This window comes from Gossypium arboreum, chromosome 7, assembly GCF_025698485.1.
Source record: "Gossypium arboreum isolate Shixiya-1 chromosome 7, ASM2569848v2, whole genome shotgun sequence".
Classification (NCBI taxonomy): Eukaryota; Viridiplantae; Streptophyta; class Magnoliopsida; order Malvales; family Malvaceae; genus Gossypium; species Gossypium arboreum.
In genome coordinates this window covers 90,742,355-90,770,024 of record NC_069076.1, presented here as the reverse complement: position 1 = coordinate 90,770,024, position 27,670 = coordinate 90,742,355, and the positions used below count along the sequence as shown (strand labels likewise).

The 27,670-nt window shown below is 33.0% G+C and overlaps 5 protein-coding genes across 10 annotated transcripts; 2 read left to right on the top strand and 3 right to left on the bottom strand.

Annotated features, from left to right (window-relative positions):
• Positions 1 to 1,030: 1,030 nt before the first annotated feature.
• On the bottom strand, positions 1,031 to 9,005 carry LOC108454028 (probable glutamate carboxypeptidase AMP1). 5 transcript variants are annotated; one of them, XM_053030602.1, is made up of 12 exons: positions 8,732 to 8,999; positions 7,271 to 8,314; positions 5,869 to 7,182; positions 4,557 to 4,799; positions 3,906 to 4,058; positions 3,748 to 3,816; positions 3,157 to 3,244; positions 2,948 to 3,031; positions 2,734 to 2,822; positions 2,254 to 2,367; positions 2,007 to 2,141; positions 1,031 to 1,434 (listed from the first exon to the last, which is right to left on the bottom strand). In XM_053030602.1, the coding sequence occupies exons 3-12, from the start codon at positions 6,817 to 6,819 to the stop codon at positions 1,252 to 1,254; spliced, it is 2,109 nt and encodes a 702-aa protein (XP_052886562.1). In that variant the 5' UTR covers positions 6,820 to 7,182; positions 7,271 to 8,314; positions 8,732 to 8,999; the 3' UTR covers positions 1,031 to 1,251. The 5 variants fall into 5 exon arrangements, with proteins under 5 accessions (XP_052886562.1, XP_017607821.1, XP_017607829.1 ...); XM_017752332.2 differs by having other exon boundaries at positions 7,271 to 7,410; XM_017752340.2 differs by lacking the exon at positions 7,271 to 8,314 and having other exon boundaries at positions 5,869 to 7,145; positions 8,732 to 9,005.
• A 2,568-nt stretch (positions 9,006 to 11,573) lies between these two features.
• LOC108459777 (OBERON-like protein) lies at positions 11,574 to 14,565 on the top strand. 2 transcript variants are annotated; one of them, XM_017759189.2, is made up of 3 exons: positions 11,574 to 11,822; positions 12,488 to 13,664; positions 13,818 to 14,565. In XM_017759189.2, exons 2-3 carry the CDS (start codon positions 12,503 to 12,505, stop codon positions 14,438 to 14,440), a joined length of 1,785 nt encoding a protein of 594 aa, XP_017614678.1. In that variant the 5' UTR covers positions 11,574 to 11,822; positions 12,488 to 12,502; the 3' UTR covers positions 14,441 to 14,565. The 2 variants fall into 2 exon arrangements, with proteins under 2 accessions (XP_017614678.1, XP_017614671.1); XM_017759182.2 differs by having other exon boundaries at positions 11,589 to 11,822; positions 12,484 to 13,664.
• Positions 14,566 to 15,192: 627 nt separating this feature from the next.
• LOC108470555 (uncharacterized) lies at positions 15,193 to 17,531 on the top strand. The gene has a single exon (XM_017771908.2). The coding sequence runs from the start codon at positions 15,578 to 15,580 to the stop codon at positions 17,264 to 17,266; it is 1,689 nt and encodes a 562-aa protein (XP_017627397.1). The 5' UTR covers positions 15,193 to 15,577; the 3' UTR covers positions 17,267 to 17,531.
• Positions 17,532 to 19,421: 1,890 nt separating this feature from the next.
• On the bottom strand, positions 19,422 to 21,163 carry LOC108468304 (probable E3 ubiquitin-protein ligase XERICO). Its single transcript, XM_017769195.2, has 3 exons — positions 21,002 to 21,163; positions 20,477 to 20,534; positions 19,422 to 20,327 (listed from the first exon to the last, which is right to left on the bottom strand). Exon 3 carries the CDS (start codon positions 20,288 to 20,290, stop codon positions 19,838 to 19,840), a length of 453 nt encoding a protein of 150 aa, XP_017624684.1. The 5' UTR covers positions 20,291 to 20,327; positions 20,477 to 20,534; positions 21,002 to 21,163; the 3' UTR covers positions 19,422 to 19,837.
• A 2,091-nt stretch (positions 21,164 to 23,254) lies between these two features.
• Positions 23,255 to 27,527, bottom strand: LOC108486439 (zinc finger protein CONSTANS-LIKE 9). The gene is made up of 5 exons (XM_017790532.2): positions 27,277 to 27,527; positions 25,604 to 26,303; positions 24,418 to 24,642; positions 24,012 to 24,292; positions 23,255 to 23,930 (listed from the first exon to the last, which is right to left on the bottom strand). The coding sequence occupies exons 2-5, from the start codon at positions 26,165 to 26,167 to the stop codon at positions 23,801 to 23,803; spliced, it is 1,200 nt and encodes a 399-aa protein (XP_017646021.1). The 5' UTR covers positions 26,168 to 26,303; positions 27,277 to 27,527; the 3' UTR covers positions 23,255 to 23,800.
• Positions 27,528 to 27,670: the final 143 nt, after the last annotated feature.

The following is a 27,670-nucleotide window of genomic DNA, read 5'->3' as shown; positions in this document are numbered from 1 at the left end:
TATAAATAAAATAAAAAACCTAAAATCAACCATTAAAAATCTAGACAAAAATTAGTAAAAATGGAAATCTGAAAACTATAACCACCATTGGTGGTTTTATCAATTCTAAAATTTGATTAAAACTTCAGAAATAGAAAATTAAAAATAAAAAGAAAAATTCAGTTTGGAAATTAAAAATAATAAAAGATGGACCTCATAAGAATAAAAAATAATTTGAAAGTAAAGAAATAAAAGATGATTAAATTTACAAAAATAAAACGATTTAAAATTATAAAAGAAGAAAATATGTTTGTTTATTTATTAATTTGTTAAGTAATTTAATTAAAGTTACATTAAGTTAGAGAAGATATTAAATACTGATGTGTATAATAAGACTTTTACATTTTTAAAATGGATGATGGCATTATATTATTAGTGCCTAAAAACTATATATTTTAATATCATCCTAATATAATTTATTCTCTTATTTTTTAACATGCAACATTATTAATATATACAATTCATGAAAATTAATAAAATTAAAATATATAAAAAATTAAAATAGTACTTTAATTGAATGATAAATTTAAGGTATAACACAATGTGTGAGTTTAAATTCTACTATAACCAATTTAAAGGACTAAAATACTCTCATATAATTTAAGTTATTTTAAATATCAAAATAATATTTTATGATTTTCTAAACTGAATTATTATTTAATTGACTCATAACACCAACTCAATTAAAAACTTAAATTATAATATAAATTTTAAAATAAATATATTTAAAAATAATAAAAATATAAAATATATATTTAAAATAATTAATAATATGAAATATTAAGTCCAAATCCAATATCCTTTACGCGACTTAACCAAAATTGGTCAGGTAAATAGTCAAATCGGTTTTAACCGACTAATGCTCTCCCCTAGTGTTATGTATTTATAGGTGATCATCATTTTGCCTATTGAACACATCAATCATTTCTTCCCCTGGCTCAAAACTGGTCTAACCATCAATTTTGATCCAACCGGTCCAACCAACCATTCCTTTATGATTTCAACAACCATCAATTAAAATTAAGAGTTTCTACATTCATAATCAATGCCACGGAGTACAATTTGCAAACGCTCGGTAATGGCTACCGACATAGATTTAAATGTAACAGAAAACATATATATATATATATATATGTGTGTGTGTACAAGTTTATGCCTCTCTCTCTCTCTGTCTAATTTTCAACTTCCACTCTTGCAGCTATCAGTTTTTTTTCAGACAAGTTCTCCTTTGAGTGCAGCTGCGGCTCTTTGGATGGCTCTAGCAACTCTCCAGATTTCGTGTTTAATTGCTGCATGCCCGTCCTTTTGGCTCATGTTCTTTGATTCAGCCATGGCATCAGATATTCCAGGGAAGAACTCCAATCCACTCTCGTAGTTGCTGCGAGGTCCATAAATCTGAAACGAATACAAAAAAAGAAGAAGATGAAACATGAGATTTATTCACAAGCAAAACTGAAATACATGACTATCTTCCAGTAAACTCTGATGCATGATGATGATAATGATGACGACGATGTTCCAAGGTCATAAATATGAGTTAGAAACTTCGTGCGATATGAATCAGCACTTTATCAACTTGCAAAACAAGTTATGTAAGTACGCCATATACCAAGGAAGCAAATCATATTATCATACCAATATGTTAAAAGCCTCCGTACTAATCAGCACTATACCAACATGCAACCCGAGTTACATAAGTACACCATATGTCAAAGAAGCAAATCCCATCACCATACCGGTATGTTAAAGTCTCTGTCCTAATAGCAAACTGAAATATATGACTCCCATATGATGATGATGTTTTGAGGTGAAATTTGAGTTAGAAACTGAGTGACATGAATCCGCACGGTACCAACTTGCAACACAAGTTAAATAAGCATGCCATATGTCAAAGAAGCAAATCACATTGCCATACCGGTATGTAAAACCTCTGTCCTAACAGCAATTTTCGAAAAGAAAACACTTACAAGATGCTTGAACCACTCCCTTCCTTTAATTCCATCTGTATCTAGGAAGCCTCTTTCGGCAAGCATCAACCCATCATTCAATGCTCTGATCTTCAAAGCTAAAAGGTCATTGGTAAATTCTTGCTCCATTAGTTTCTGCAATCCACAATGGAAGATGTCACGGCAGTAGTCTATAAGGAATGACTACTTGAAATATCTTTCCCCCTTAAAATTCATAGAATTCCAATTAACTTTCTTCCCATTTTACCTTTGTTTCTTCGTTAGCTTGTTTTGCTGCAGATGTAAATTCTTGAATCGATGCGGCTAGGGGGGTGAGGGATATGTTACCATCCAAAACTCTGCTGTAGGCATCTTTATACTCCTACATGAGATGGCCAGAAAATAGTTGCATGATCAAACTTGACCTTGATAGTTAGCTGCTTAGAAACATTAATATTGACAAAGTTCAAGGGCCGGCTAGGAAAAGAAATTAAGTCACCTAATCTTAAAAAAAAAGAGAGAATATTTTCGAGTGAAAGCAGGAGGATTAACAATTTTGAGTTATTCTAGACCAAAAGCTAACATTCAACTCAATAGAACCCCAGATAGCCTTGACAACATTACTGTAACCAACGGTTAACTCTAACAATCAACAGCCCACCAAAACCTTGTAAAAGAACAGTAATAGTGGAAATGGTTGGGAACACTTGACAATATCCACAAACATAAGGAGAGAATAACCCCATACCTGCAACTGTTTAGCATAGGAGAGGTAATCAAAAGGTAGAACTGGATCATCAGCAAGGTGAAGGCCTAGAAGACCCCAAACTCCAGCCACTAACATTTCAAACAACAAAGCAGTGTTATCTTGACAAGTTGATTAAAATGTTTAAAATAGAGTTTCATTATTGGGTGAGAGTTCGAAATTCATCAAGGTTATATTTGAGGAAAAGAAAGCTAACCAGCCACATGACGCCAAAAGAATGGATCTGCGTTGTTTATCATCCAGTTGAAAGAATCAAAAGCAGTATGATATACAGGGAAATCTGGATAAAAGGAAAAGAAGATTCATATAACATAAATTGTAGCACTAAAGATTTATGAACTGCTACAGATGCATCATGTCCAAACTTTCAACCAAAAGACTATTAATATAGGGATAATGACATACCTCTTCCATAATATATGTCGACAGAAGGAACCCCGGCATGTTGCAAGAATGGTGCAAAATCAGAATCCACGCCACTGAGTCTTTGAATCTGCAAAACAACCAAGTCAGTCTCAATCAAGCTCTATCGAAACACCTTTAATTTTATATCAGAGAACAAAAAATGAAGTACAATCATATTGAAAACCGATGGGTCTTCAAGGGAACAAATAGCAGCATTTTCCTTTATAGTAGGTCTCTTTTATGTCATTTTAAATTTATATAGGGGCAATTTTAAGGACCATTAAATAGGCCAGACGTAACTACAGGCTAGCAGGCTTTGTCTGGAAATAAATGTCCACCAAGCCTAATATTTGTATCCGATGCCCTCAAATGACCTAAACAAAAACACGAAATAACAGAAGCTTGCCACGTGATAAGGCCCAAGCAACCTTATCAGAATATACATGAAATCCCAAGAAAATACATAATCAAACAATTAAACTCGTGTGAATGGTAAAGGACAATCTACATGTACGGATTCGATGTATATCATGTTGCACTTACAAGCTAAATAAATGAACTCATAGAGAAATAAAGATTGTGTGGCTTTACATTGTTTCCATTCATGGTTTTCCATTTTTCATATATTGTAGCTACAACCTCTGAATCCTGATCCTGGACCTGAAATTACTATAAAAATCAGTTGAAAGATATCATAAAACAAAGTCCTTACAAGTAATTAGGTCTTTTTGCATATTTCTTCTGTCTACCTTCTTTGTGACCTCAAGAATAAGATTATCTAGCTGAGGAGTTGCGCCAGCAAAAAACCCAGGCCCTTGCACCGCACAATCTACGTTAAGATATGCCACAGCTTTAGCACCAATATTTACAAGGTTCTGCTCAACCCACTCCGTGGAACCGATCTAAAAACAAAATAGCAACAGGTAAAAATAACTTTGGTGAATCAAAGGGGCAAAATTATTATAAAACATAAGCTTTATCAACTTGATGATTTTCAAAACTTGTTCATCGCTGTTGCAAAATGCCTACTCTTGAAACCAGAACACTATATTCATTACATCTACATTTAACCAAATGAATTTCCCTTAACTCTATGTCAGCATAAAACAGATAATTTGTTAGATGGATTATCATTCTATACAAGCACAGTGAAAATTTTAAACTCCACAAGTGAGGTTAAACGGTTGCTATATATTCGTTTAACAAATATTTATTCATGAATTTCCATAAATATACCCTAATGGGACTTATGTCATTGTCAGCCTTCTAACCCAGCTTTTGGAGTTTAAAACTTCAATGCTGGTGAGAATGAATTTCATTTGATCTAGATTTTGGTGTTTGTTGCCCCAATTTGCTCCACATGCATAGCATTTTTAAACAAAGGATGGAACATTACCTACCATTCCAAATTCTTCAGCATCCCAACTGCAAAAAATGATTGTCCTCCGAGGGTTCCAACCCTTTCGCATCAAAAGGGCATATCTTCGAGCAATATCAAGGAGTGTTGCAGTCCCACTATTGGGGTCAACAGCACCATATGTCCAAGCATCTCTATGATTCCCCATCAAAACATAACGATCTGGCTCCTCCAATCCTCTTATGACAGCGACTACATTGTAAATTGTAGCCAACTTTTTCTCCCCCTAGAAAAATAAACCAAAAGGTAGAACCAGGATAGATATAGATGTAAAAGAGCTTTTTAGAGAATAGGATATAAAAGGTAACTGTTTTTCCACTTTCCACAAAGAATAATAATAAATAGACTTCGGTTCTAGAAAGAAATGAAATAAGTAAAAACTAGCTTTCATCAGCATGGATATCCTATCATGCAATATAATTTCCGTCCAGTCATGCATTAACAAGGCCGTCTAAAAAAAACAGAGCAGAAAGAAAAGTCAGCTTAACCCCAGCATCTTCAGATGTATAGCTAAGGAAAAGCATATAACAAAGATAGCAAATACCATACAAATTTACTAGGAAACTACTAGGTAAAAACAGAAAAGTTTTTTTTAATTACGTCACCTCCATGGGCTCCATGCAAACATATAAAAAATGTATCAATTGCAGTTGAGAGGGGAGTTCTCTTAGGCCAAAGTAGATCAAACCAGTTCCAATAGTGTGAAGTCCAAGGTCAGGCATTGATAAAGTAAAGTTCATATCACCCCAAGCATTTTCCCTTCTAGAAATGAATGAAAATCCTAAATGCTGAAGAGCATTATGAAGTAGATTAAGGGTTCAAATTTGAGCTGATTGATCTAAATTCATTGCATATAACACATAAAAACTTTATTTTCCAGTCAATACCCTACATGGGAAGTGAAAGAAAAAGATGCAGGAACCCTCAAAATTAGATCATAAAGGGCTATTCACTTGTCAAAGTTAGATCATTCCGATTTCTTTAAAAAAAGCGCCAATAACCACTCTAATTTACCAAACTAGCTTTTTGACTAAAAAATGCAGGTCCAGCTAATAGTATCCACCAAAAGAAACTCTTTTTACAGACAGATTTAACATTGAAATCAAACCAAATTCAATTGTCAATCTTTGAAAATCCAATTTGACCAACTTTTAACACTAAAATCAAGCACAAAAGTCAAATCACTGTCCCATTGTAGATGGTATGTACAGGAATAAAACAAACAAAAGTATGCAGTAACAACAAATAAAGCAAAAAAAATTAGCATCAACAATCTACCAGCCAGCCAAACCAACCTGGTAAGTAAAATTCACCATAACCAGACCCGATCCAACATGGGATAAATTAGATCGTCCGGAATCCCTCCATTCCTGAGGTGCCAAAGGTCCCCCAAGAGAATCTAAAATAAGTTGAGCAGACTCAAAAGGTAAGGGCAGAGATGGAATGCCAGGAAACCTCTGCAAAACCTTCTTGTCCTCCAACTTCAACCTCTCCCCATCTTCATCCGCACCCCATCCAGGAGTTAAGGGGTCACCAACTCCCTCCATAACTGTCCCTCTTTCAACTCCAGACCCAAAGCTACCCTTTGAAACATGCCCTTCAGCATACATTAGCACCCCCAAAGCGCCTTTTTTTTCAGCTATTTTCACTACGGCCCCTCTACTCAAACCACCACCTTTTCTAATTACCACTATGCAGCCATTAACATTAACCCCCATCAGCCCAAGCGTGCGATAGTCATCTTCCCTCCCGTGGTTCGCAAAAACAACCTTACCATGCACCGTTCCCGACGGAGAAAATGCATGGTAGGGTTGTATCAAGCCTGAAGATGGATAACTAGGAATACCCATTTCGTTTAAAGGCAAGTTTAACACGGTGCCGTTGCCGAAATGCATTAAAACCGAAGCATGAACGGGGTAAGACAAAAGGGTCTGAAACGGCACCGTATGCGTTTCCAAGCCAAGGTTTTGAAAGTGGGTTTTGACATAGTGGATGGTTTCAAGGGAAGGCTTTGTGCCAGCGAGATGAGGGTGGGAAGTGAGGGAACGCAGGTAGGAGGCGATGGTGGAGTTGGAGGCAGAAGAGAGGAATATTTGCTGGAAAAGAAGGACTTTTTTGGGATTTCCAGGTGGGTAATGGAGAGTGTAGAAACCTATAATAAGGAGGAAAATGAGGGATACAAAAGTACAGAGAGGCGATGGCTTTGAAGTGAAGCCACTGTTGGGTTTAGTAAGGTTTGGAGGCATTTTTTCTTTCTTTTGGTTATATGAAATGGAAGGCAGCCTTTTTCAAGGGTTTTGTGGTTTTTTTTTATTAGATAATATAAAAGTAATAAAAGTTTACCAAAATACTATGGGTTCTAAATTAAATTATTTGCTATAATAAATAGTAGAGATAACAACAGAGCAGGGCAGGGCAGTTTTTTGCCTGCATCAGCTGTTAAACTAGTTCCATTTTAACGGATTAAATTTATAAATGAAAAAGATAGAAAAAAAATCGAGTAACACAACTTCAGCTGTCTTCTCATTCACAACACTCCCATCTTTACATGTTCGATTTGGAACCTAAACCTCTGCACATGATGGCTTAACTCTGTTAGCTTTCTTAGTCTGCAAAAAATTCAATAACCATATAAATTCAAAGACACAAGTAAGCAATATATAAATCTAAGTAGACAATAAAAGCAAATATAAGTACCAATGTCTGAATGATCCCAGAAAATAACTTTGTTCCAGTGCAAGTGCATCATCCAACTTTAATCCATTACTAGAAAGGTATATTTCTTTCTCTTCTTCTCTAGACCCCAACTATATATGTTCCTTTGATTACTGGTAGGACTAGGGTCATCAAAGGGTGAACTTGAGTTACATATAATGAGCTTTAGCTTCTCATGTATGATTAATTTTATTCAATGAAAGGAACTTTCTCATTTCTTAGGAGCCAGCTTTTATCTAGTCGTAAGTAAAAAAGTGATGAAATTAAATGAGGACCAACAGAAGAATGAAAGGGAAAGGATAAAAATCAGACTCTTTTGGACATTCTCTTCAGACCAGAAATGCTCTTTAGCCATTTTTATCCTAGTAAAGTGCAGGTTATTCTAGAAGTAATTTTTGTGTTAAAATACATCCACCATCTTTTCAAATTAGCAACCATGATGGCATTATAATCTATAAGTAAAGGCTAAAAACTACCAATCTTGTAGTTCCAAGCTATCTTAAAGAGAAAGAAGAAAGAAGTAATCATAGACTTCGTTACCCGGCAGTTTGGTTTAATATTTTATTAGAATTTTTTTATGATATTTAAAATATTTTTAATTTATAAAAATAATCTAATTGTATTTATAATTATCTAGAATCAATTTATATATGAAAATCTTAGAGACATTTTTTTTTTACTTTTTTTTTTCTCCCACAAGGCTGACCTTTCCCGAAAATTGTGCCTGACATTATTTTTATATATTATTCTCCCTTCAAAAGAGAAGAGTGTATGGCATTTAGTGAATCCTATTTTTTTATTCATTTGTTTCAAACGCTTTCTTTCTCTCTCTCTTTCTTCTACCATATCTATCCCTTCTCTCTCATCTCTGCGAATCGAAGTTCGTTTTCTTTTTCTTTTTCTTTTTCTCTTCAGTTATCACCCACCACCGTGTCCACCGTTTTTTGCCGGATCTGATCCGTATCCCGTCTCGGAATCCGTCGAAACTGCCGAGTCCGAGTAACGAATTAATTCTTTCCTCTTTCTCTGAGATAGGTAATTTTTAGCCTTTACTTATAATTGCCATCATGGATGTATTTTAACACAAAAATTACGTATAAAATAACTCCAAAGCATCATTTATATGTTTGATAAAAAAAAGGCCGATAGAAACTAAATTTCAAGTATTCGAATCTCAGATTAAGTTTTTGTTTTAATATATTCAGTTATATAAACAAGGAGTAAGAATATGCAAAACTGAAAGCAAAAATCTTAGCTGAAATGAATTCTAACACACTGTTTTTTGCTGTATTCACAATAAAATAATTGTGAAACTAAGAGTCTATGGGAAAAAAACAGCAAAGAGATTGCAACAAAATCAATCTAAACCCATTTGTGAAACAAAGAATCTATGGAAAATAACAAAAGAGATGCAGAACAAGTAAAAAGAAAAAGAGAACATACCAGTCGAATAACACACAAAGAAGAAGACTGATATTGCAAAATTTCACTTCAAAAGCCACAAACCACAACCACTTGAAGATTAAAATTGCAGAAAATCAGATTGAAAAATTTGTAAAATTTAACTCCAAAGGCATTCCCGTGGTTTTGAAAAGCAAAAAGGGGAAAGGAGTTATATAGGGTTTTATAAATTCTAGGTAAAGATAAAATATTTTTTTCCTCAAATATCCATTAGATCGAATATAGTGAAAAAAAATCGCATTCATTAGTTGGGGTTAGCATTCAACTATATAAAAGTTTTTTATTTATCACTAACATTTTAATATTAAATTTTTATTTGGCGATTAACATTTTGATATTTGAAATTTTTGGTGACTAAGTTGCATTTTTTTTGGGTGACTAAGTTGCAAATTATTAACGAAAGTCTAGGCTGTTCATTTTAGTGTAATAATAAATTTAATTTTTTAATATTTATACATTTTATTTTTAATTTTAAAAATTTAATTAATTTAACTGTTAATATTTATAAAATTTATCAATTTAAATCTAATTCTAAAAGATTAAAATAATTTTAAAAATAAAAATATGTGTAATTTATAAAATAAAATTATTGTTTTTTTTCATGCTTTGTGAAATTGAAAATGACTAAAATAATAATTTTTATTCAAAATTAAATATTTGATCCTATAATTAAAAGATAAAATAAACAACCATCATACTATACCTCATGGTTATATATTTTTGAATCTATATACTTATGTATAAAATGAATGTCATCATGTTGACATGTGGCACACACTTGTAATATTTTTTCTTTTTTCTTAATTTCATAAAATGATTATTTTTAATTTTGGCCCTTCTAATAACATAATTTGATCTTTATATTTTTATAATGTTATTAATTAGTTTAAATAGTTAATATAGTTAACTTTACAACTAAATTGTTACGTGATTATATATAAAGTGAAAGAAGATTTTTAAATAAAAAAATTAAAGGGATTAAATTCTTAAAAATAAAAGTAGGATTAAGTTTCAAATGTACGAAGCATAGAGACTTAGATTCATGGTTGTTTGAACTAGATCGATCAATGTATCGACCCAGAGAGAGACATCAAACCGGTTGACTTGTGAATTAGTACTTGCCAATTGAATCGATTTTTTATTTTTTATATTTTTCTAATGATTTGTTTAACCGAATCATGATAACTAGTGACTTATCCAGTTCGACCACTGACCTAGCTTTAAAAATCTTATTTAAGAGTATATTTTAATTTTCAATTTTTTAATAATCAATCCCAGTCGAAGTGTGACTGGATCGTACTAGTTTCAAATAAAAAGGAGGTCTGCGTGCCAGGGGTAGTGGGAAGTTCGCGACGGCAATTGGGCAAAATTGGAGGGCATCGAGCACGGTGAATTAGAGGACAAAATAGGAGAAATTAAGTAATGTGTAAATTGAGGATTATTTTTTAATTAATACTCAATTGAAATAAGGTATAAAGGTTAAAAGTTAAATTTATTATTTTACTAATATGTAAAAGTTATTATACTATTTTTTCTTTTAACTATTTAATAGCATGTGATTGAAAAAAATTAAATAATTTAAATAACTATTTTGTAAATTTTATGGTTAAATAATAAAAATATTACTAATATTTAAGTCACTATCAAATATAATTTATCTTATAATTTAAGGAACGTATATCATCAACTTGCAGCTTGTAATTTTTTATTTGTTTTCATTGACAATATGTTTAATAATAATAATGTACTAAAATATAAACTTTTTATCAATTCAATATTGAATTAACTGTATTTTTGCTTAATAATATAATTTACACTACATTTTCCGAAATAGTTGTTGAAATCAAATCAGTAATTAGTTGGTACACAAGTTTAAAATAAGATAGAGAATCAATTAACCTATAAATCGGTATGAGCTAGGATAAAAAATCAATTGGACCAAGTTTTATATTTTTAATATTTTTAATTTTATGAAATTAAAAAGTTAATTGAAATTGGATCAACAATTAAATATTGGTGACCTAACTTATTTGTAGAGGTGTCTATAGGCTTGTTCGAGCCCAATTAAAATTTTAGACCCGTTTGTTAGGCTCGAATTCGACTCAAAAAATAGACCTAATATTTTGCCAAAGTCCAGTCTAGATAAAATTTATAAAACTCGAGCCCTGGCTTGCCCATATTAGGATTTTATATTAGTTATTATATAATTTTTTTAAAAAATATAATAAATAAAAAATATTAAAAATATTAAAATAAATATTTTTGAACAAATTAAAATAAATTAAAAATATATATGTATATTTAAATAACATTAAAATAGGTAGAACTTAACAAATAAATATCTCTAAAATAATAATAAAATTAGCAATAAAATAAATAAAATAACAAATAAATAACAAGAAAATAGCAACAAAAAAGTACAAAAAAGCTGCTGTTTTTTCATATTTAGGCCAGTCTAAACCTAGCCGAAAAAACTTACTCGAGACTTAACTTATTTTTTAAATGAATCTTAATTTTTTTATCTAAATATATTTTTTAAACTTATATTTTTACTTAAATACACTCAATTTCCTAACCCACCCATCGTCTATTATTTGAGCATTAGTCGATTTTCAAAAACCACAATCCTCGTACTTATAACTGTCCACGAGTGAAACTGAGTCACGTCTCGATTTCAAAAGAAATTCAAGCTTGGGGCTATTTCTGGCGTACCCAGTTTGCCCAAAAAATCGTTTCCTTGTGCAAAAATTGATAAAAGATTAAAAATATTTTTTATATTTTTAAATAAATTTAAAATAATGTTATTATTTAAATTAAAATTGAGCGACCGGCCATGTACACGTCTTGTACTACATTTTTATTTTATTTTCAAATTGATTTTCTTTTATTTTGTTATTAAAAGTAAGGCTACAACGAAAGACGCGAGAGCAGCGTTACATAATAATGAAAACAATCATATGACCCTTTGATTAAAAAAAAAAAAAAAATCCATTTCCTCGAACGACACTTTGACCCTGGTCTACCTCGTCTCCGTTCTTTGCCGATCGGACCTTTCGACCGGTCTGTGTTAAAGGTATTATCTTTCCTTCATTTGCAATCTTTTAATTTTTCAGGGTTTTGTTTCACGAGTTTAATTTAATTTTGAGTTTTTGGCATCATTTGATTAGCAAAGTGAGATGGGTCATGGTTTTAATTTTAGGGTTTTTGATAATTTAAGGCTTTCTTTGATGATTGAATTTCGAATTGTTGATTTCTAGATGAGGTTTGACTCAGTCAGATTAGGGCTTTGACCATTTATATCGTGTAATTTGACTGTACGAGATCTGAAGAATTTTTGTTTTGGAAGGAACGAATTTTGGGTTGGTTTTGAAATGTTGATATGGATTTGGAATTTTTGATCAAATTTTTGGTCAATTAAATTCTGATCGTGAAGTCAATATGGATAAAACATTCGTTAATTTTGTTCTTTTTTTTGGGGGGTGGGGATGGGGTTGCACTAGGATTGAGACTAGAGAATCGATTATCTGTAGCACGGAATGTTTTAGGATAGCTTTTTTCGTGTTGAAATTTATGACCATAGTTATATGTGGAACAATAATTGTTAATGAAGTCTTTATATCGAACAAAAATCAACGAGGAACTTGAATAGAAAGACTCCCGAGTTTATATCATAATGTATTCTAAGTTGTGCTAGATGATGAGTGATGATACACCAGAGTTGCTTTTATTTGCAGACAGATCGAGATTTTATTGATGGGGACTTCATCTGGTTCTAATATTAACCACCAGCATATGTCGAAGATGCTACCCCCACGCCAACAACAACAACAACAACAACAACAACAACAACAGCCAGGGAGCTTACAAACTTCGTTGTCCTTAATCTCCTTAGATCCTCACACATCGTCCAATGCCCAAGAGCCCAGATTTAACTTGGATAACATTCATGAGTCTCCAACTGAGAGTGCTAGCTCACGAGAGACTTGGCCTACTGCTGATGCTATCACAACAAAGAAAATGGTAAATGGGAAAACTGAAAATGATTGCACTGAGCAGTCTGTCATTCGTCGTGTCTCTAATGCTGAAAAGATAACTCTTCGAGACATTGCTAGAGAAAGAGTTGATGTTATATCTGAAAAGATGCATCACCTACCTGATGAGTTTCTAGATGAGCTAAAGAATCAACTCAAGACTATTCTGGAAGGCAATGGTGGTTCGCAAAACCGAGAGGAGTTTTTAATTCTTCAGAAGCTTGTTCAAAGCAGATCTGATTTAACAGCAAAGACTTTGATTAGAGCTCACCGAGCACAACTTGAAATACTCGTTGCAATAAATATGGGAATCCAGGCCTTCCTGCATCCAAACATCAGTCTATCTCAAACTTCTCTCATCGAGGTTTTTGTGTACAAAAGATGCAGAAATATTGCATGCCAAAGCCAACTACCTGCAGATGATTGCGGCTGTGAAATATGTGCCAATAGGAATGGATTTTGCAATCTTTGTATGTGTGTTATCTGCAACAAGTTCGATTTTGAAGTAAATACCTGCCGCTGGATTGGTTGTGATTTCTGTTCCCATTGGACTCATACAGATTGTGCTATACGTGATGGTCAAATTTGTATGGGTCCTTCTGCTAAAAGTGGAACAGGTCCTACTGAAATGCTTTTCCACTGCCGAGCTTGCAATCGAACATCTGAGCTGTTGGGTTGGGTTAAAGATGTCTTTCAACATTGTGTTCCAGCCTGGGATAGAGAGGCTCTCATGAGAGAACTTGATTTTGTTAGTAGGATTTTCCGTGGAAGTGATGATCCCAGAGGGAAGAAACTCTTTTTGAAGTGTGAGGATCTTTTAGAAAAATTGAGGGGTGGACTAGCCGAGTCCATGGCTGGCAGATCGATATTAATGTTTTTCCAAGGTACAGAATGTGCTAATTATTTATCTTGCAAATTATCTATGAAAGTTTTACGACATTTGATCTGAAACCTTTTTTGTTTTCTTAACCAGTAACTTTATGTTGTATGATATCATTTTTTTGCACATTTTAAATCATCGTTACTCCTCTCTATAGAGCTTGATACAGATTCTTCAACAAGCCTGGAAAATGGGGAAGGTGGTGGGTTGATAGCACCACAAGAAGCATGCAATAGAATAGCAGATGTAGTGCAGGAGGCCATAAAGAAGATGGAAATGGTGGCCGATGAGAAAATGAGGATGTTCAAAAAAGCTCGCTTAGCTCTCGATGCTTGTGAACGAGAGCTCGAAGACAAGGCCAAAGAAGTAGCAGAACTGAAGCTGGTGAGACAGAAAAAGAAGCTACAGATAGAAGAACTAGAGAAAATCGTTAGGCTTAAACATGCAGAAGCAGATATGTTCCAACTCAAAGCCAACGAAGCAAAACAAGAAGCCGAGAGGCTTCAAAGAATTGCTCATGCCAAATCCGACAAATCAGAGGAAGAGTATACTAGCAGTTATCTCAAACTCCGTTTGAGTGAAGCCGAGGCTGAGAAGAAGTATTTGTTTGAAAAGATAAAGCTGCAAGAGAGTTCACACACTTCACAGAGCAGTAACGGTGGCGACCCTTCGCAGATTCTGACATATGCCAAAATCCGGGATCTTCTCCATGGATACAATATCCCCTCTAAGACAGATTCTCACCCAAATCAGCGCCACAATTTTAGAACAAATCCTTAAAAAGAGTTCTGGATGGTAAGTTATTTATTGAAAACCAGTTGCATTGTTGGTTTAGTGTATGATTTGCTACTTCATTATAGCCATGAACCTTTAATTAATGTCAGTTAACTTATTATCCTGAAAAAGTAATTAATAGTTGTAAATCTGATTATTAACACCCCCCCGCCCCAACTATTTAAACTATTTAACTGAGTATATGATTAACATTCATTTCTTATGGATGAACTTTTTTACGTGGCTTTGTTATATGCAATGAGAATGCTCCAATTTCATGTTAAACTTAAGGTAAAAATATGCAATAAGTCCTTGCATTCTTTGTAAATTTAGAATTTAATTTTTATATTTTTATTTTTAGGAATTTTATTCAGCTACTTTTTAGATTTTAAAATTTTGGTTTATCTAGGAAGACTATGAAAATTATTTTGTTAAATATACAATATTAATTTTTTAGTTACATTGTTATCAGTATTTTTATTTTAAAATATCAAACTAATCAATTTAACTAAAGAAATTTAAACTATCATATTTGAATTTTGAAATTAAATTAATAAACTGATTAAATCTTAAATTTATAAATATTACATAGTACGCATGGCAATGTGTTTTAAATGAATCAACAGAAACCCAATAGTTAATTAGTTTTTCTTCTTTAAAACTCAAGCAATTTGTATAATTAGTTAAAAACATTTTTGTATTCCAACGTTTAATTTTGAAATAATAATTTATAAAATAAAATTGCAAAGAAACAATACAAACTAGCAAACCACATAACCTGCCCACAAATCTTACTCGTCACGTAACCCATAAATCCACGTGTACTCATCAAAATCAACATGAACATTTCCCACCACTTTCATACTATGACACACCGTTACGATCACTGAAATTGATGATATAGAATCTCAATAAACCCCACAGCTCATACTCTTTTTGGGTTTTCAATTTCTTCACTGTTTTTTCTTTAAGGTAAGTAAAGTTCACAAATTGCTGCATTTTAAGTTTGATGAAAACTATGAACCCAGATTTGTAAAGCGTTAGCTTTTAACTGAATTCTTGCACTTTAACGATCTGGGTATTTCTGTTTTGATCGATCTTAGTTGATTTGATTCATTGCAAGGGCTTTTAGTTCATAGAAGGATGTTGGGTCGTTCTGGGTTATCTAGGACTGGAAGCTTTAGGCCAGAGAATTTAGGGCAAAATGCTTTACATATGATTGGCCATCTTTGTTTCACTCTATTCGTAATAGGTGTACTAGTTTTCACTATTATCGCTGCTACTTATGAGCCAAAGAACCCTATTTTTCACCCTTCAACAAAGATCGAAACTTTCCTCACTTCCTCGTCGAATGCCACGTTTCTATTGGATAACACTGTTGTTAGAACCGGAGAGGATTTTATGGTTTCCAACCAGACTGCATTTGCCACTTTTATCAATGCGAAAGATGTAGTAGCAACCAAGGAGAGGAGTACAGATGAAATTAGCTTGTCACGATGTGAGGGTGATTGGAAAGAACCGATTGATTGTAAGGATCCGGAAGTGTTCCATTTGATGATGAAAGTGGTAATTGAGCGTTTCGAGGATATACACTTTTATCAGTTTGGGAAACCGGCTCCTGGCCCTAAGGAGAATACTTGTGATATGGCATGGCGGATTAGGCCTAAGGAAGGGAAGACAGTTGCTTTTTATAAGGACTATAGACGCTTTGTTATTAAAAGATCAAAGAATTGTAAACTTAGTGTGGTGAGCATCGGGGATTATCATTCAGGCGTGAATGCAAGGAAGAAGAAGCGTAAGAATCAAAAGCCCGGGTTTGAGCAAGGTGGTGTGCCGTTGCCTGTTGTTGGGGAACCAATAAATGATTCACTTCCGGTGGTAGAGTCTGAAATTGCATTTAGCCGTGGGAAGTACTTGATTTATGCGGGTGGTGGAGATAGATGCAAGAACATGAACCATTATTTGTGGAGTTTCTTGTGTGCATTGGGTGAAGCGCAGTATTTGAATCGCACTTTGGTTATGGATTTGACGCTTTGTTTGTCTTCGATTTACACTTTGTCAAACGAGGACGAGGAAGGCAAGGACTTTAGGTTTTACTTCGATTTTGAGCATCTAAAGGAGACAGCATCAGTGTTGGATCAACAACAGTTTTGGGAAGATTGGAACAAATGGCAAAGACAAGACAGCTTGACTCTTTATCTTGTTGAGGACTCTAGGGTGACACCAATGCAACTTTCCGAGGTGAAGGACTCTTTGATTATGAGAAAGTTTGGTTCCGTGGAGCCAGATAATTACTGGTACCGTGTTTGCGAAGGAGAAACAGAATCTGTCATTCGAAGGCCATGGCATCTGGTATGGAAATCAAGAAGGTTAATGGATATAGTGTCAGCGATTGCATCAAGGTTGAACTGGGATTATGACTCTGTTCACATCGTGAGAGGGGATAAGGCAAGGAACTCGGACTTATGGCCTAATCTTGCACAAGATACCTCACCAAATACCCTTATCTCAACCTTGCAGGGCAAGATCGAAGACGGGAGAAACGTGTACGTTGCAACAAATGAACCTAACATGTCTTTCTTTGATCCTTTGAAAGACAAATATTCCACTCATTTCCTCGAAGACTATAAGGATCTTTGGGACGAAAATAGTGAGTGGCATTCACTGACAAAAGAACTTAATTACGGAATTCCAGTTGATTTCGATGGTTACATGAGGGCCTCTGTTGATACAGAAGTTTTCTTTAGAGGGAAGAAACAGATTGAAACTTTCAATGATCTAACTGATGATTGTAAAGACGGTGTTAACACCTGCAATACTGCAACCAGTTAATCCCCCAACATACGATGTCCGACATTTAGGTATGTCCATCTACGCTTATCTTTTAGCCATAGTCTTGCCTGGTGGTTTGTGTCATTGAATGGCATTTTTTCAACTCTGGACTGGTATTAGAATAATGACTAATGTTTGATTAACATCATTTTGAGGCTCTAACACTAACTTATCAACTGTTTTGATATGTTGTCTTGTATTATTGTCTTGCCTGTGATGCAATTAACCAAAGACTGAAGTTTTGATATATTTGTTTTTGGTGAAACCAAGGTATTTTTCATACCCGTTTTGCGGTTCATAAAAATTAATTATTTTGGGGTTTGTGATTACACCTCTCAACAATGTTATCTATAAGGTTTAAGCCCGAGTTTCCCTATGACGTGCCTTACCAATTTCATGGTCCTATGTAATCAGCATACAAGTTCCCAACATACGCAACACAAGGGTTAATGTTTGTGAGACAAGTTGTCTTTCTCATAAAGGTTAAATCACTATTTGGGGTCCAAACTTGGCAAATTTTTTCATATTAGGGCCTAAACTTTTTTTATCTAAGTTAGACCCTGAACTTGACAATTATTCTCACATTAAGGTTTGAATTGGGGCTTGAACTTCTTTTTAGTCCAAGTTAGCTCTTGAACTGGACAATTATTCTGATATTGAGGCCTGAATTTTATGGTTTTCAACAATTAACTTTGACAAAAAAAAAATTCAAGCCCCAATGTGAAAAAAGCTGTCAAATACAGGCCCCAAAAATGATTTAAACCTTCTCATAATTCTAATTAAGATACAATGTATTTATGCATAAATGTAACTTGTCCATTAATTAAACTTGATGATGAATCAGAATCTTAGTCAATCCCGCAATTATCTCAACAAAAATAATAAAAATCTTGTTGAGATTCCATTGACTATTTTTAATACCATTACTCTGAAGAAATTGAACACTCAGCAAGGAAAATGCATGAATGATGATCAAAGAACAGGGACCACATAAAGAAAAGCATTCATTTTAGTGGTGTCTTTCAAGTTAACCAATCAATATTGTATTCTTCTTCTTCAACCTCTTGGTTTAGTTTATTATGGATGCATGCAATAAAAACTCAGGTGCAATGGTCAGAGTTAGATCCAATGGAGATTTGCTTTTCTGTCATGAGTCCAATGTCTAGACACCACTTTGACGTTAACATGATTTGAACCAGTCTTAAATGTTTTTTTCCATTAAAAATTAAAACATGAGTTAATGCCAAAACCGCAGGCGGTGCCCATTTGAGTTAGAAACAGACGTTACATAAAGCCATTTGTTGAATGATTATAGGGACAAAATCAGAGGTTCATGTTCTGTAATACAAGCAGAGAGTTGGTGTATTGTATTTGTATGGCTGTTACTGTTGTATATATTATCTTGGGTAACATTTTCAATCTTGTTACTTTTAGGGCTAATATAACTTTTAGTAGCTGACAATTAGGTCTATTTTCGTACCTGTATTTTTTTTTTTTTAGTACTCGAACTTGATAACTAAGTCTATTTTAATCCTCATTTTTGTACCTATATTTTTTTATTATTTTGGTACCTGAACTTGGCAACTAAATCTATTTTAATCCTTGCACTTGACAATTAGCTTCATTTTAATATCAGTACTTTTTTTCGCTTTAGTACCCGAATTTGACAACTAGATCCATTTTTGCCCATGAACTTGGCATTGACACATATATTTCTATTTTTACTTTGGTATTCAAACTTGACAATTAAATTCATTTTAATCCTGAACTTGAAAAAAAAAAAGAAATTTAATGACGTGACACTCCAAAATTGTGCCGCATTATCAAATCTTGATAAAATCCAAGTATAAAGACCAAAATGGATCTAATTGTCAAGATAAGCATCAAAATGGATAGAGGAGTACAAATACCAAAATGGACTTGATTATCAAATTCAAGGACTAAAAGTTATATGAACTCTTAATTTTAGTATCGGACCCGGGTTGAATCCAGTTCGTTCATATGATCACTTTTAACAATGACATCGAGATTCAAGTCTCATCATCTGAAACCTTTACCCCTATACTTCTTTGTACAAAAAGAATATATATCTGTACAGTCATGAGTACATAATACAAACTTAAAACATGCTCTAAGATGAAAGGCCAGACAAATATACCTTAAAAACATCAAAAAACCGAACATTAATATATAGAACAGCTAAGTTCATTACAAGGCAGATCCTGTCAAACAGATTTTAGTCCCAGCAACTTCCTAACTCAATTTTCAGTCTTTCCCATTGCATAAAAAGGCAAAAATTAAACAAAATCTCCATGGACTATATATATGTGGATGATCAAGAAACAAGTGTGAGACTGCATATAATAACATATCATTAACCCAGACAACAATATGTGCATTGATTCAAATAACACAAATCACCACAGCAAGGTACAAACTTGCGGGTAACGACAACACTCGCTTGCCTATCACGAAACCGAGAATGATAAAGATAACAGTATATTTTTATATACCGCGCTGTACACGGGAATTCCTCAACTCTGCATAATAATATACTTGGTAATAATCTTCTTACCAAAAGCAAGAAGCTTCTTCTTCAGTCAACAAAGGAGTCCTGCAAAGAGGGCATGTAATATTCCAATAATCCAACCATTTTTCCAAACACACCTTGTGAAAGAGATGACCACACGACAAGTGGTTAATCTCGGATTTTGGCTCAAACTGAGTCAGACAAACCCGACAGTCGTGCTGAGGCCGTTTGCAGCTACATAAAACAGCACCGAAATGAATTGTTGGGGTCCTACTCCGGAATTCCTCGATGTAACTTTCAGGAGTATTAAGGTGGAAATCATTCGATTCCGAGGGATTTTCAGTGTAATCCGATGATGGTTGTGGGAGATGGATACCGACAACGTGAAGGATCGATCGGATTATGCCTTTAACTATAGATATAGATAAAGCTGTGTTTACCAAGAGTATACATAACACTCCTTCTGATGGAGCTGGAAGACTTGAGAGACCCATTTTTTTCTTTTTGTGCTGATAATATATAATATATGACCTGAAAAAACATAAAACATACATTAGAACACCATACAAACATAAATAAATCAATGCAAAAGTTATAATCAAATCTTTAATCACACAACATACTTAAAAATAACCTCAGAGAACAAATCATTGAACAAGACACAAATAATATAATATTACCTTAAAAACAATGGGGAGGACAGCTTCAAATGAAAAGTAATGGCTAAACCCTGGTAACCTGCAATTCAATTGGTGGATGTGATATCAGTGGAACATTGATAAAGATCGGATTTTTTTTTTTAAATGGCAACTTGCTAATGGTTTATGGCCAGGAAATAAGATAGGCTTCTTAAAAAAAGAAAAAAGAGTTATACACCACTTATATTCCATGAAGTAAAAAAAGCTCAAAAGGACTAGAAAGATGAAACATTTACAAAAGCAAGCAAAAAAGAACCCCAATAGGGATGAAATTGAACAACATTCAAAACTGTCTAATCAAAGTGCTAAACAACCAAGATCTAGAACATGGTGAATGAGATCTAAACATATTCATCATCCATAACATGAAAAAATAAACCCCATAAAGTTAATAACTTTCATTATGGAAAAAAAAGGAAAAAAAAGACCATTTTTTGCCCTTTAAGGACCCTCCAAAACAGCAGAAAGATTTGAGCTTTGTTTATGGAAAGAAACTAATAAACTTACACACAAATGGTCAGCCAAGGTACCAAGAACTGAAAAGGGAACTGGGTTTTTTTCCAGCAGAAATTATATATAAAAAAAAATTGTAAGCTTTTTCAAGGTCTGGCAATGGTTGCCACAAGATCCTTTCAGTATTTATATAGCAACCCTAACTCTAAAAATCAAACTGTGGTTAAGTATTCCAGGTTTTGCGGCTCCTTTTCATGGGTTACTTTATATAAGCAAATTTGTCTTTTACTTCAGTTTAGTCCTTTTTATGTCTTTAAGTAAAAAAAAAAAGTTTTAATTTTTTTTTTACATTTGTATATTGGATTCACTTTCTTTCATCTGTTGTAAACCTATAAAAGTTTCCAATTTTGATTTTTTTTTTATGATACAAATACATATTTTTTAGTACCTTTTGTTTAGGATGAGGCAAGTGGAGTGAAAGGATTTAAAATTCACATTAATTGTCAGAATCCCAATTGCTTTGTACAACCCAGTGACGGTAGATGACAGTAGAGTTTATTGAAAACAAAAAAGAAAAAAATCTTAAGTCACTATTTTTTTCATTTTCATACTTAACTTTTTCGGGTTTCATTTTAATACATAAACTACCAATTTTATCTTGTTTTATTTAAAACTTATTGACATTCAATAAATATGTGTCATCAATTATGTTTTTATTGGGTTTTTAAAATTTTGGGGTAAACTGGAACTAAAATAATAATTCAAGCATGAAAGTTAAATAAAAAATTTTAAATACCAATATGAAAAATAAATATAATTCAACTGCTAAAACATTGCTTAAACTTAAAAAGAAAAAGGCAAAATCAATAATTTCACATCAATATTTTGATATTATATTGTTATATTTTATTATATATAATCGTGCTTTACTCATGTATTTATATGGAAAATATTTAATACATAAATTTTAGACTTTATAAGCAAGACTAAAAAGGTGATAAGTGTTTTATAAGGGTATAGTAAAATATTTAAAAATAAAAATAAAAAACACATGATAAATATTTCAAAATTACTTGTAAAATAAAAAAACATTGTTAATGTATCAAATATTAACTTATATATGTTAAGGGTAAAAAGAATTTTAATAAAATTTAAAAAATCGACTTTTAATGACTAAAACAAAACAATTAATTAGGCCTTTGATTAATATGCGTTTAAGAACCGTCTTGATTATTAATTGTAAAGAAAGATTTTCTTTTAATTTTACTAATATGGACAACCATATCAACATATTTACATACGTAAACGGTCAAATTAATCAATTAACAATTTTCGAAAGGATATGACACCAAAAATTTAGTAAGTACATTTTTTAAAGACTCAATTATTTCTTTTTCATTTTTTATTATACCCTTAACCTATTTTTTGGTATTACATCGCTTCATATTTTTATGTCATATTTGTACCGTTTTTTCTTCCATGGTTAGCCCATTTATTTAGACAGCAATCAATGTCCAAAATTGTCTTGTTTTGAGAAAAACACCATTAATGAGACCAATTTTAACCCATGGACATTTGAAAGCTTTTAATTTAATGGAGCTCCAATTTTGGCCCTTCATCATATCTTACCTGCACACACCATTGACAAGTGGCCCTCATTCTCTGATTAAAACCCTCTCCGTTTCAAGACAAAACAGTGACTTGTCTTTGTGTTTCCATTGTCTTTTTCTAAAACACAGCCAAATATGTCTCAGTTTCTACTAATTTCATGAATTTTCACTAAGATAATTTCCACTTTAAATTGCGTTTTTTTTCCTATTAAAAGATAGATAAATAGTTATTATACGTTAAAACAAAAAATAAATTAATATTTTTATTAAAAATTCATTTATTTTTATGTTTAAAACATGTTACAATGTCACATGCACATCATAATTAACATATAAGAACCTGTTTTAACAATACAAATAGATAAAATTTTTAACAAAAAATTAATATATTTTTAAACTAATGTACAGGAAATAATTTATCTATTTTTGAGTAAGGATAATAAAATATAATTCTAATACAACACCTCCAAAATACTTTACTGAAAATTAATACAAAAAGTGAAAGGAGAGGACCCTAAAATACATGTATATTTATCTGCAATGTCCTTATTTTGTAATATCGTCCCAAACCACAAATTTCAACACGTGAAACTTATCTTTTCAACTGCTACACCTCAAAGAGATAAGCATGGGATAAAAGAATAGCAGATAATGTGTATTTGTGTGTGTGTGTAAGTTGCATTAAATTACACATAAATTTCATCCCAAATGCATATATATGAATATAACCCTGTGCTGTACACGTACACAATAAGATAAGAATATTACAACTGCATGTTTTTTGTCTGAACTAGCCAACTGTTTACTTAAAGAGTAGCCATTAAAATCCTCTAAAACTGCACATACAGACAACTATGCTATATATATATGTATGTATGTCAATGGACAGAAAAGGAAGAACAAAATTAGAGCTGCATGCTTTTGCATGCGGCTCGACTTATCGACATCATAAGTCGAGCTTTGTAGCATGTTATGACAATAGCAGCTTCTATAGAAGTGCATATAAGTGTAGACATAACGAACATTGAGCATAAATATGGCTTTTTGGAGGATCCATAAGCATTCTCCTTTTCATAGTACAATAAGAATTTGAGCAGGTGGAACTTGCTCAAAAGCTAACATGGCAGCCAACGTGGTTCAGCCGGATCTTGCCAACTAATGTTGGGGCTCCATCAATGTTTTATCGTAAAGCAGGCCTCGGTTTTTAGGTAATAATAACCAAGGTTTAAAAAGATTTGTACTCTCAAAAGCTTCTGGTTGGACTCAATGGATCATAATCATAGGCATCACCGGCTTTGACAAACCGTCCTTTCACGCGCTTCCTCACATCAGCCCTTGCTTTGCGAGAAGCGTATCTCACTCGCTTCTCAAACCTACAAATTCCTTGTATGAATACATATATTTTCCTTGTATCGCAAGAAACACTAAGATTGCGAATTAATGGATATACTTACATTCGTGTCTTCTTCTTTTCCTTGTATCGCATGACAGCATCAGTTCTAGTTGCTGACGTGAAGGAGGTCTCAGTACATGGAGGACACCAAGGAGGTTCTCCCATGAGAAGCATTGACGACGCCCCGCAATCTTGGTAATCTCCTGCACTACTCTCTCCGGGATGGGGCCGCCTGGCAGTAAAATATAGGATTGAATCGGTTTTATTGCTCATCATGGAATCGGCAGATGCCGCATTGCTGCATGCTGGCTGGATTGCATTGACCAGTCCAACAGATGAGCCCTGTACGACAATATTTAGACTCAACCGTAAAAAAATTTGCAAGTCAACATACAAAATGAAGACCCAGCACATGCAAATTAAGGTTATGAACACTATTGAAGTGCAACAAAAACGAAAAACCGAACCTCAGCAGCTGCTGCTACTTGACAGTCTGAATCAGCAGCAGGCATGTCTTTTGTCCCAAATAAGCTAGCAATTCCACCATTCTCAAGAAGTTCTTCCGAATGATTGAGTGTCATCCCAAAGAGTTCTTCGTACTTTTCGAGATTCAAATCAACTTCATCCATGTTGAAGTCATCGTAGAGATCATCCTCAGAAAGTCCAGGATACTTTGTTTGAGGGCAACATAACTGCACATTAATAAAGTAAAAATTAGCGAAGGTTTGCAAAAAAGGAACATATTACCTCCGCTAATAATTTAAGGAAACATGAAGAAATTTCAATAGGTGAACTTAGTTAAAACCACCCAAAGCTAAAGCTATTGATAACAGAAGGTTATTTTAATCATTATTCTTATAATTAAAGTCAAATATCACTATCTTTCATCAATAATCTCAACCAACTTCTACTTTTATGCAAAAACCGAATCAAGTTCAAGTAGAAAGATGTTTCGGAACAGAAAACTATCGTAAAATGTAATAAAGAAAAATAAGGGGCATAAGTTGGTATATAGTTGTTCTTCTGCAGAAGGAACTAAACCAAAAAGAATGTTGTTACTATAACTATAAGTTGGTTTTCCAGCCAGAAAGAGCAGTTATCACTGAACACTCGCTGTTGATATGCTTTGAAGCATCAAGCATTAAGGGAATATTGAAGAGTATATTTGCAAATACATATACACTGTCTCAGGTTAACACAGGCCTGAAAGTACCTCAAGAATGGCTAAAGTACTTGGGAGGTCTCTATATTATAGGCACCAGATCAAATTAGTCCTATTATTAAATGGATCAATTTAGCCCCTATACTATTAAAAAGAATCAAATAATTCCAAATTGTACTAGAATTAACATTTACTATATAAAAAATGTTTTGAAAATTATTTTTCTGAATAGCAGTTCAATTCCAAACAAAAGATTTCATTTACAAAACCCTAAAAACTTTCAAGATATTAACTTTGTTGAACAGTAAATGATAGTTTTTAAACCGTAAATGTTAATTCTATTCCAGTTTGGCCTTATTTGATTCTTTTTAATAGTAAAGGGACTTATTTGATCAGATCCCTATAATAGAGGGACCTCTTATGTACATTCACCCCTCAAGAACAGTTTATCCAAATTATTTAGAGATAAATATTCCAAATTCTTCATTTACCTTGGGCAATGATGTGTCTTTGGATCCAGATGGCTGATCCAAAAGTCGTCCAGAAGACTCGCCCATGCCACTTTCCTTATCCGAATTGCAAGTATCATTAGTTATAGCTATACCAGTATTATCTTGGCTAATGTTGTTCTCCGTAGGGCCCCATGAAGTACTCGCAATGTTCTCATTGATGCTCATTAGACCTAATTCCCGCTCACAGCTAGATTCACCAGCTGAAGGAGGTTGTTGAAAAAATGGCCATATGGAAGAAAGTTCCGCGGATGATGGACAACCGGAGTAACAATTGATCGCTTGCCTCTTATGTCTTGAGTTCGAGGTAGAAGTACCATGTCCCATCCAATCACAGTTCTGACAGAGGGAAACCCTTTCCTCAACACATCTAACAAAAGCAGGTTGCGAATTGCATCTTTCACATAACAATGTTCTCGAATGGCGTTTCGATAGTGCATTAGCAGAATGGACATTTCTATCGCATGATAAACATAAACAGGCAGCATCAGACCGGCAATATACTACAGGCCTTTGATCTCCGCAGAAATCACAATTATAACCCATGTTTTCAATCACACTACTACTAACCAAATCCTAAAGGCTAAAGCTTTTCTCCAAGGTTACAATCTTATAAGCAAACTATATATAAACAGAAACAAGTAGCTTCTTCGATGATCCCCCCACTCTGCTACTTCGACAGCTGTTACATAGAGGGGACAAAAAGGTATTAAGTTCATCTTTGATGTGGTAAAAGTACCATGGAAGCCTTTACACTAGGAGTTAGATTGCATTGTGCCCCCTCTACTCAAAAAATTAACAAATTAGTCATTGTAAGTTGAATCAAAGAGCAAACCGGTTCTTTCTGTTAAAAACTCCATCTATTTGCTCCTTGATCTAACCTACAAGGACTAATTTACCTTTTTTTTTTTTTTTTAGTAGAGAGGCAAAATACAATCCGGCCTGTATGGTACTTTTACCAAGCTAATCATTAAGAAAATATGACTAAATTGACAACATGGGGTAATTTAATTTACTTCAAACTTGATCATACAACAATGATACAGCACAAAGTCAAATTCAACAATGATGAAAGAGTTCATATGATTAACACTTTTAAGGTAAAGTTTCAATTTCTTAATATAAACATCCACAAAGTAAACAGTTTTTAGCAACACAAAAAACATGAAATTAATGTAAAGTAAATATGCAAAAGCACACGTACTCTCAAAAAAATAGCTCATATAACTTTAGGGTAAAGACTAAAACAGTCAAAATAAAATAAAGGAAAAAATTGGAAGAAGAAAAAGAACATTTTTTTTTCTTTTAATAGAAGGCAAAAGGCATGGATTTAAGCATTCCATGAATAGAATTATAAGCAAAATCAATTCCATTTAAGAACATATAAAATAAAACAATCAAATATAAATAAAAAATAGTACAAAATTTTACCAGAAATCAAACATTAATCCAAAGAATTAAACTTTTTAATCAAACAAAATCAGAAAGCCAAATAAAAAAAAACAGAGGATCAGTAAACAAACCCTAAACCCAGAAATACTAAAACGAAAGTAAAACCAAAACCCAAAATAAAATTAAGTCAAAGAAGAAGGAAAAAAAACCCAGAAAGGGAAATCAAATTAAGAATTAAAATAACAGAAGAGTAAGAAATTTACCTTAATAAAATAAAAAGACGACAAGATCGATGGAAAGCTTTAATATTGAAATAGAAAATTTCTTGAAAAAAAAATCTTCCTCTTGCTCTATTTTTCTTCTTTTTCCTCAGAGTTTATGCAAGTGAAGAGATAGAAATCGGTGGGTGGACAAAGGAAATGCGATGACATAAGCTGATAAAAAAGTGCAAAGAGAGAGAAAATTAAATAATAAAATATTAAAAAAGTGCAATGATATTAGTATTACTTGGGCGTGTTGGATAGGTTTGTCTAATATTTAAATATTTAACAATTACCTTCCAATATTCTATATTTACCTAAATATCTGAATTCCCCATTTATTTAAGTATTTATTAATCAAATTTAAATTATATATTATTATTTATCTAATATCCAG

What these genes read in the sequence shown, in the direction of transcription:
- LOC108454028 (XM_017752340.2), bottom strand. Translation starts at nt 6,819, where the DNA reads ATGCCTCCAAACCTTACTAAACCCAACAGTGGCTTCACTTCAAAGCCA. An exon ending in TGGTGAATTTTACTTACCAG is followed by an intron (nt 4,800 to 5,868) that starts GTTGGTTTGGCT and finishes TTATTTTTCTAG; the next exon opens with GGGGAGAAAAAGTTGGCTAC. An exon ending in CTTTTGGCGTCATGTGGCTG is followed by an intron (nt 2,823 to 2,947) that starts GTTAGCTTTCTT and finishes TTGAAATGTTAG; the next exon opens with TGGCTGGAGTTTGGGGTCTT.
- LOC108459777 (XM_017759189.2), top strand. Translation starts at nt 12,503, where the DNA reads ATGGGGACTTCATCTGGTTCTAATATTAACCACCAGCATATGTCGAAG. An exon ending in GATATTAATGTTTTTCCAAG is followed by an intron (nt 13,665 to 13,817) that starts GTACAGAATGTG and finishes TCCTCTCTATAG; the next exon opens with AGCTTGATACAGATTCTTCA.
- LOC108470555 (XM_017771908.2), top strand. Translation starts at nt 15,578, where the DNA reads ATGTTGGGTCGTTCTGGGTTATCTAGGACTGGAAGCTTTAGGCCAGAG.
- LOC108468304 (XM_017769195.2), bottom strand. Translation starts at nt 20,290, where the DNA reads ATGGGTCTCTCAAGTCTTCCAGCTCCATCAGAAGGAGTGTTATGTATA.
- LOC108486439 (XM_017790532.2), bottom strand. Translation starts at nt 26,167, where the DNA reads ATGGGTTATAATTGTGATTTCTGCGGAGATCAAAGGCCTGTAGTATAT. An exon ending in AAGACACATCATTGCCCAAG is followed by an intron (nt 24,643 to 25,603) that starts GTAAATGAAGAA and finishes ATTAATGTGCAG; the next exon opens with TTATGTTGCCCTCAAACAAA. An exon ending in AAGTAGCAGCAGCTGCTGAG is followed by an intron (nt 24,293 to 24,417) that starts GTTCGGTTTTTC and finishes ATTGTCGTACAG; the next exon opens with GGCTCATCTGTTGGACTGGT.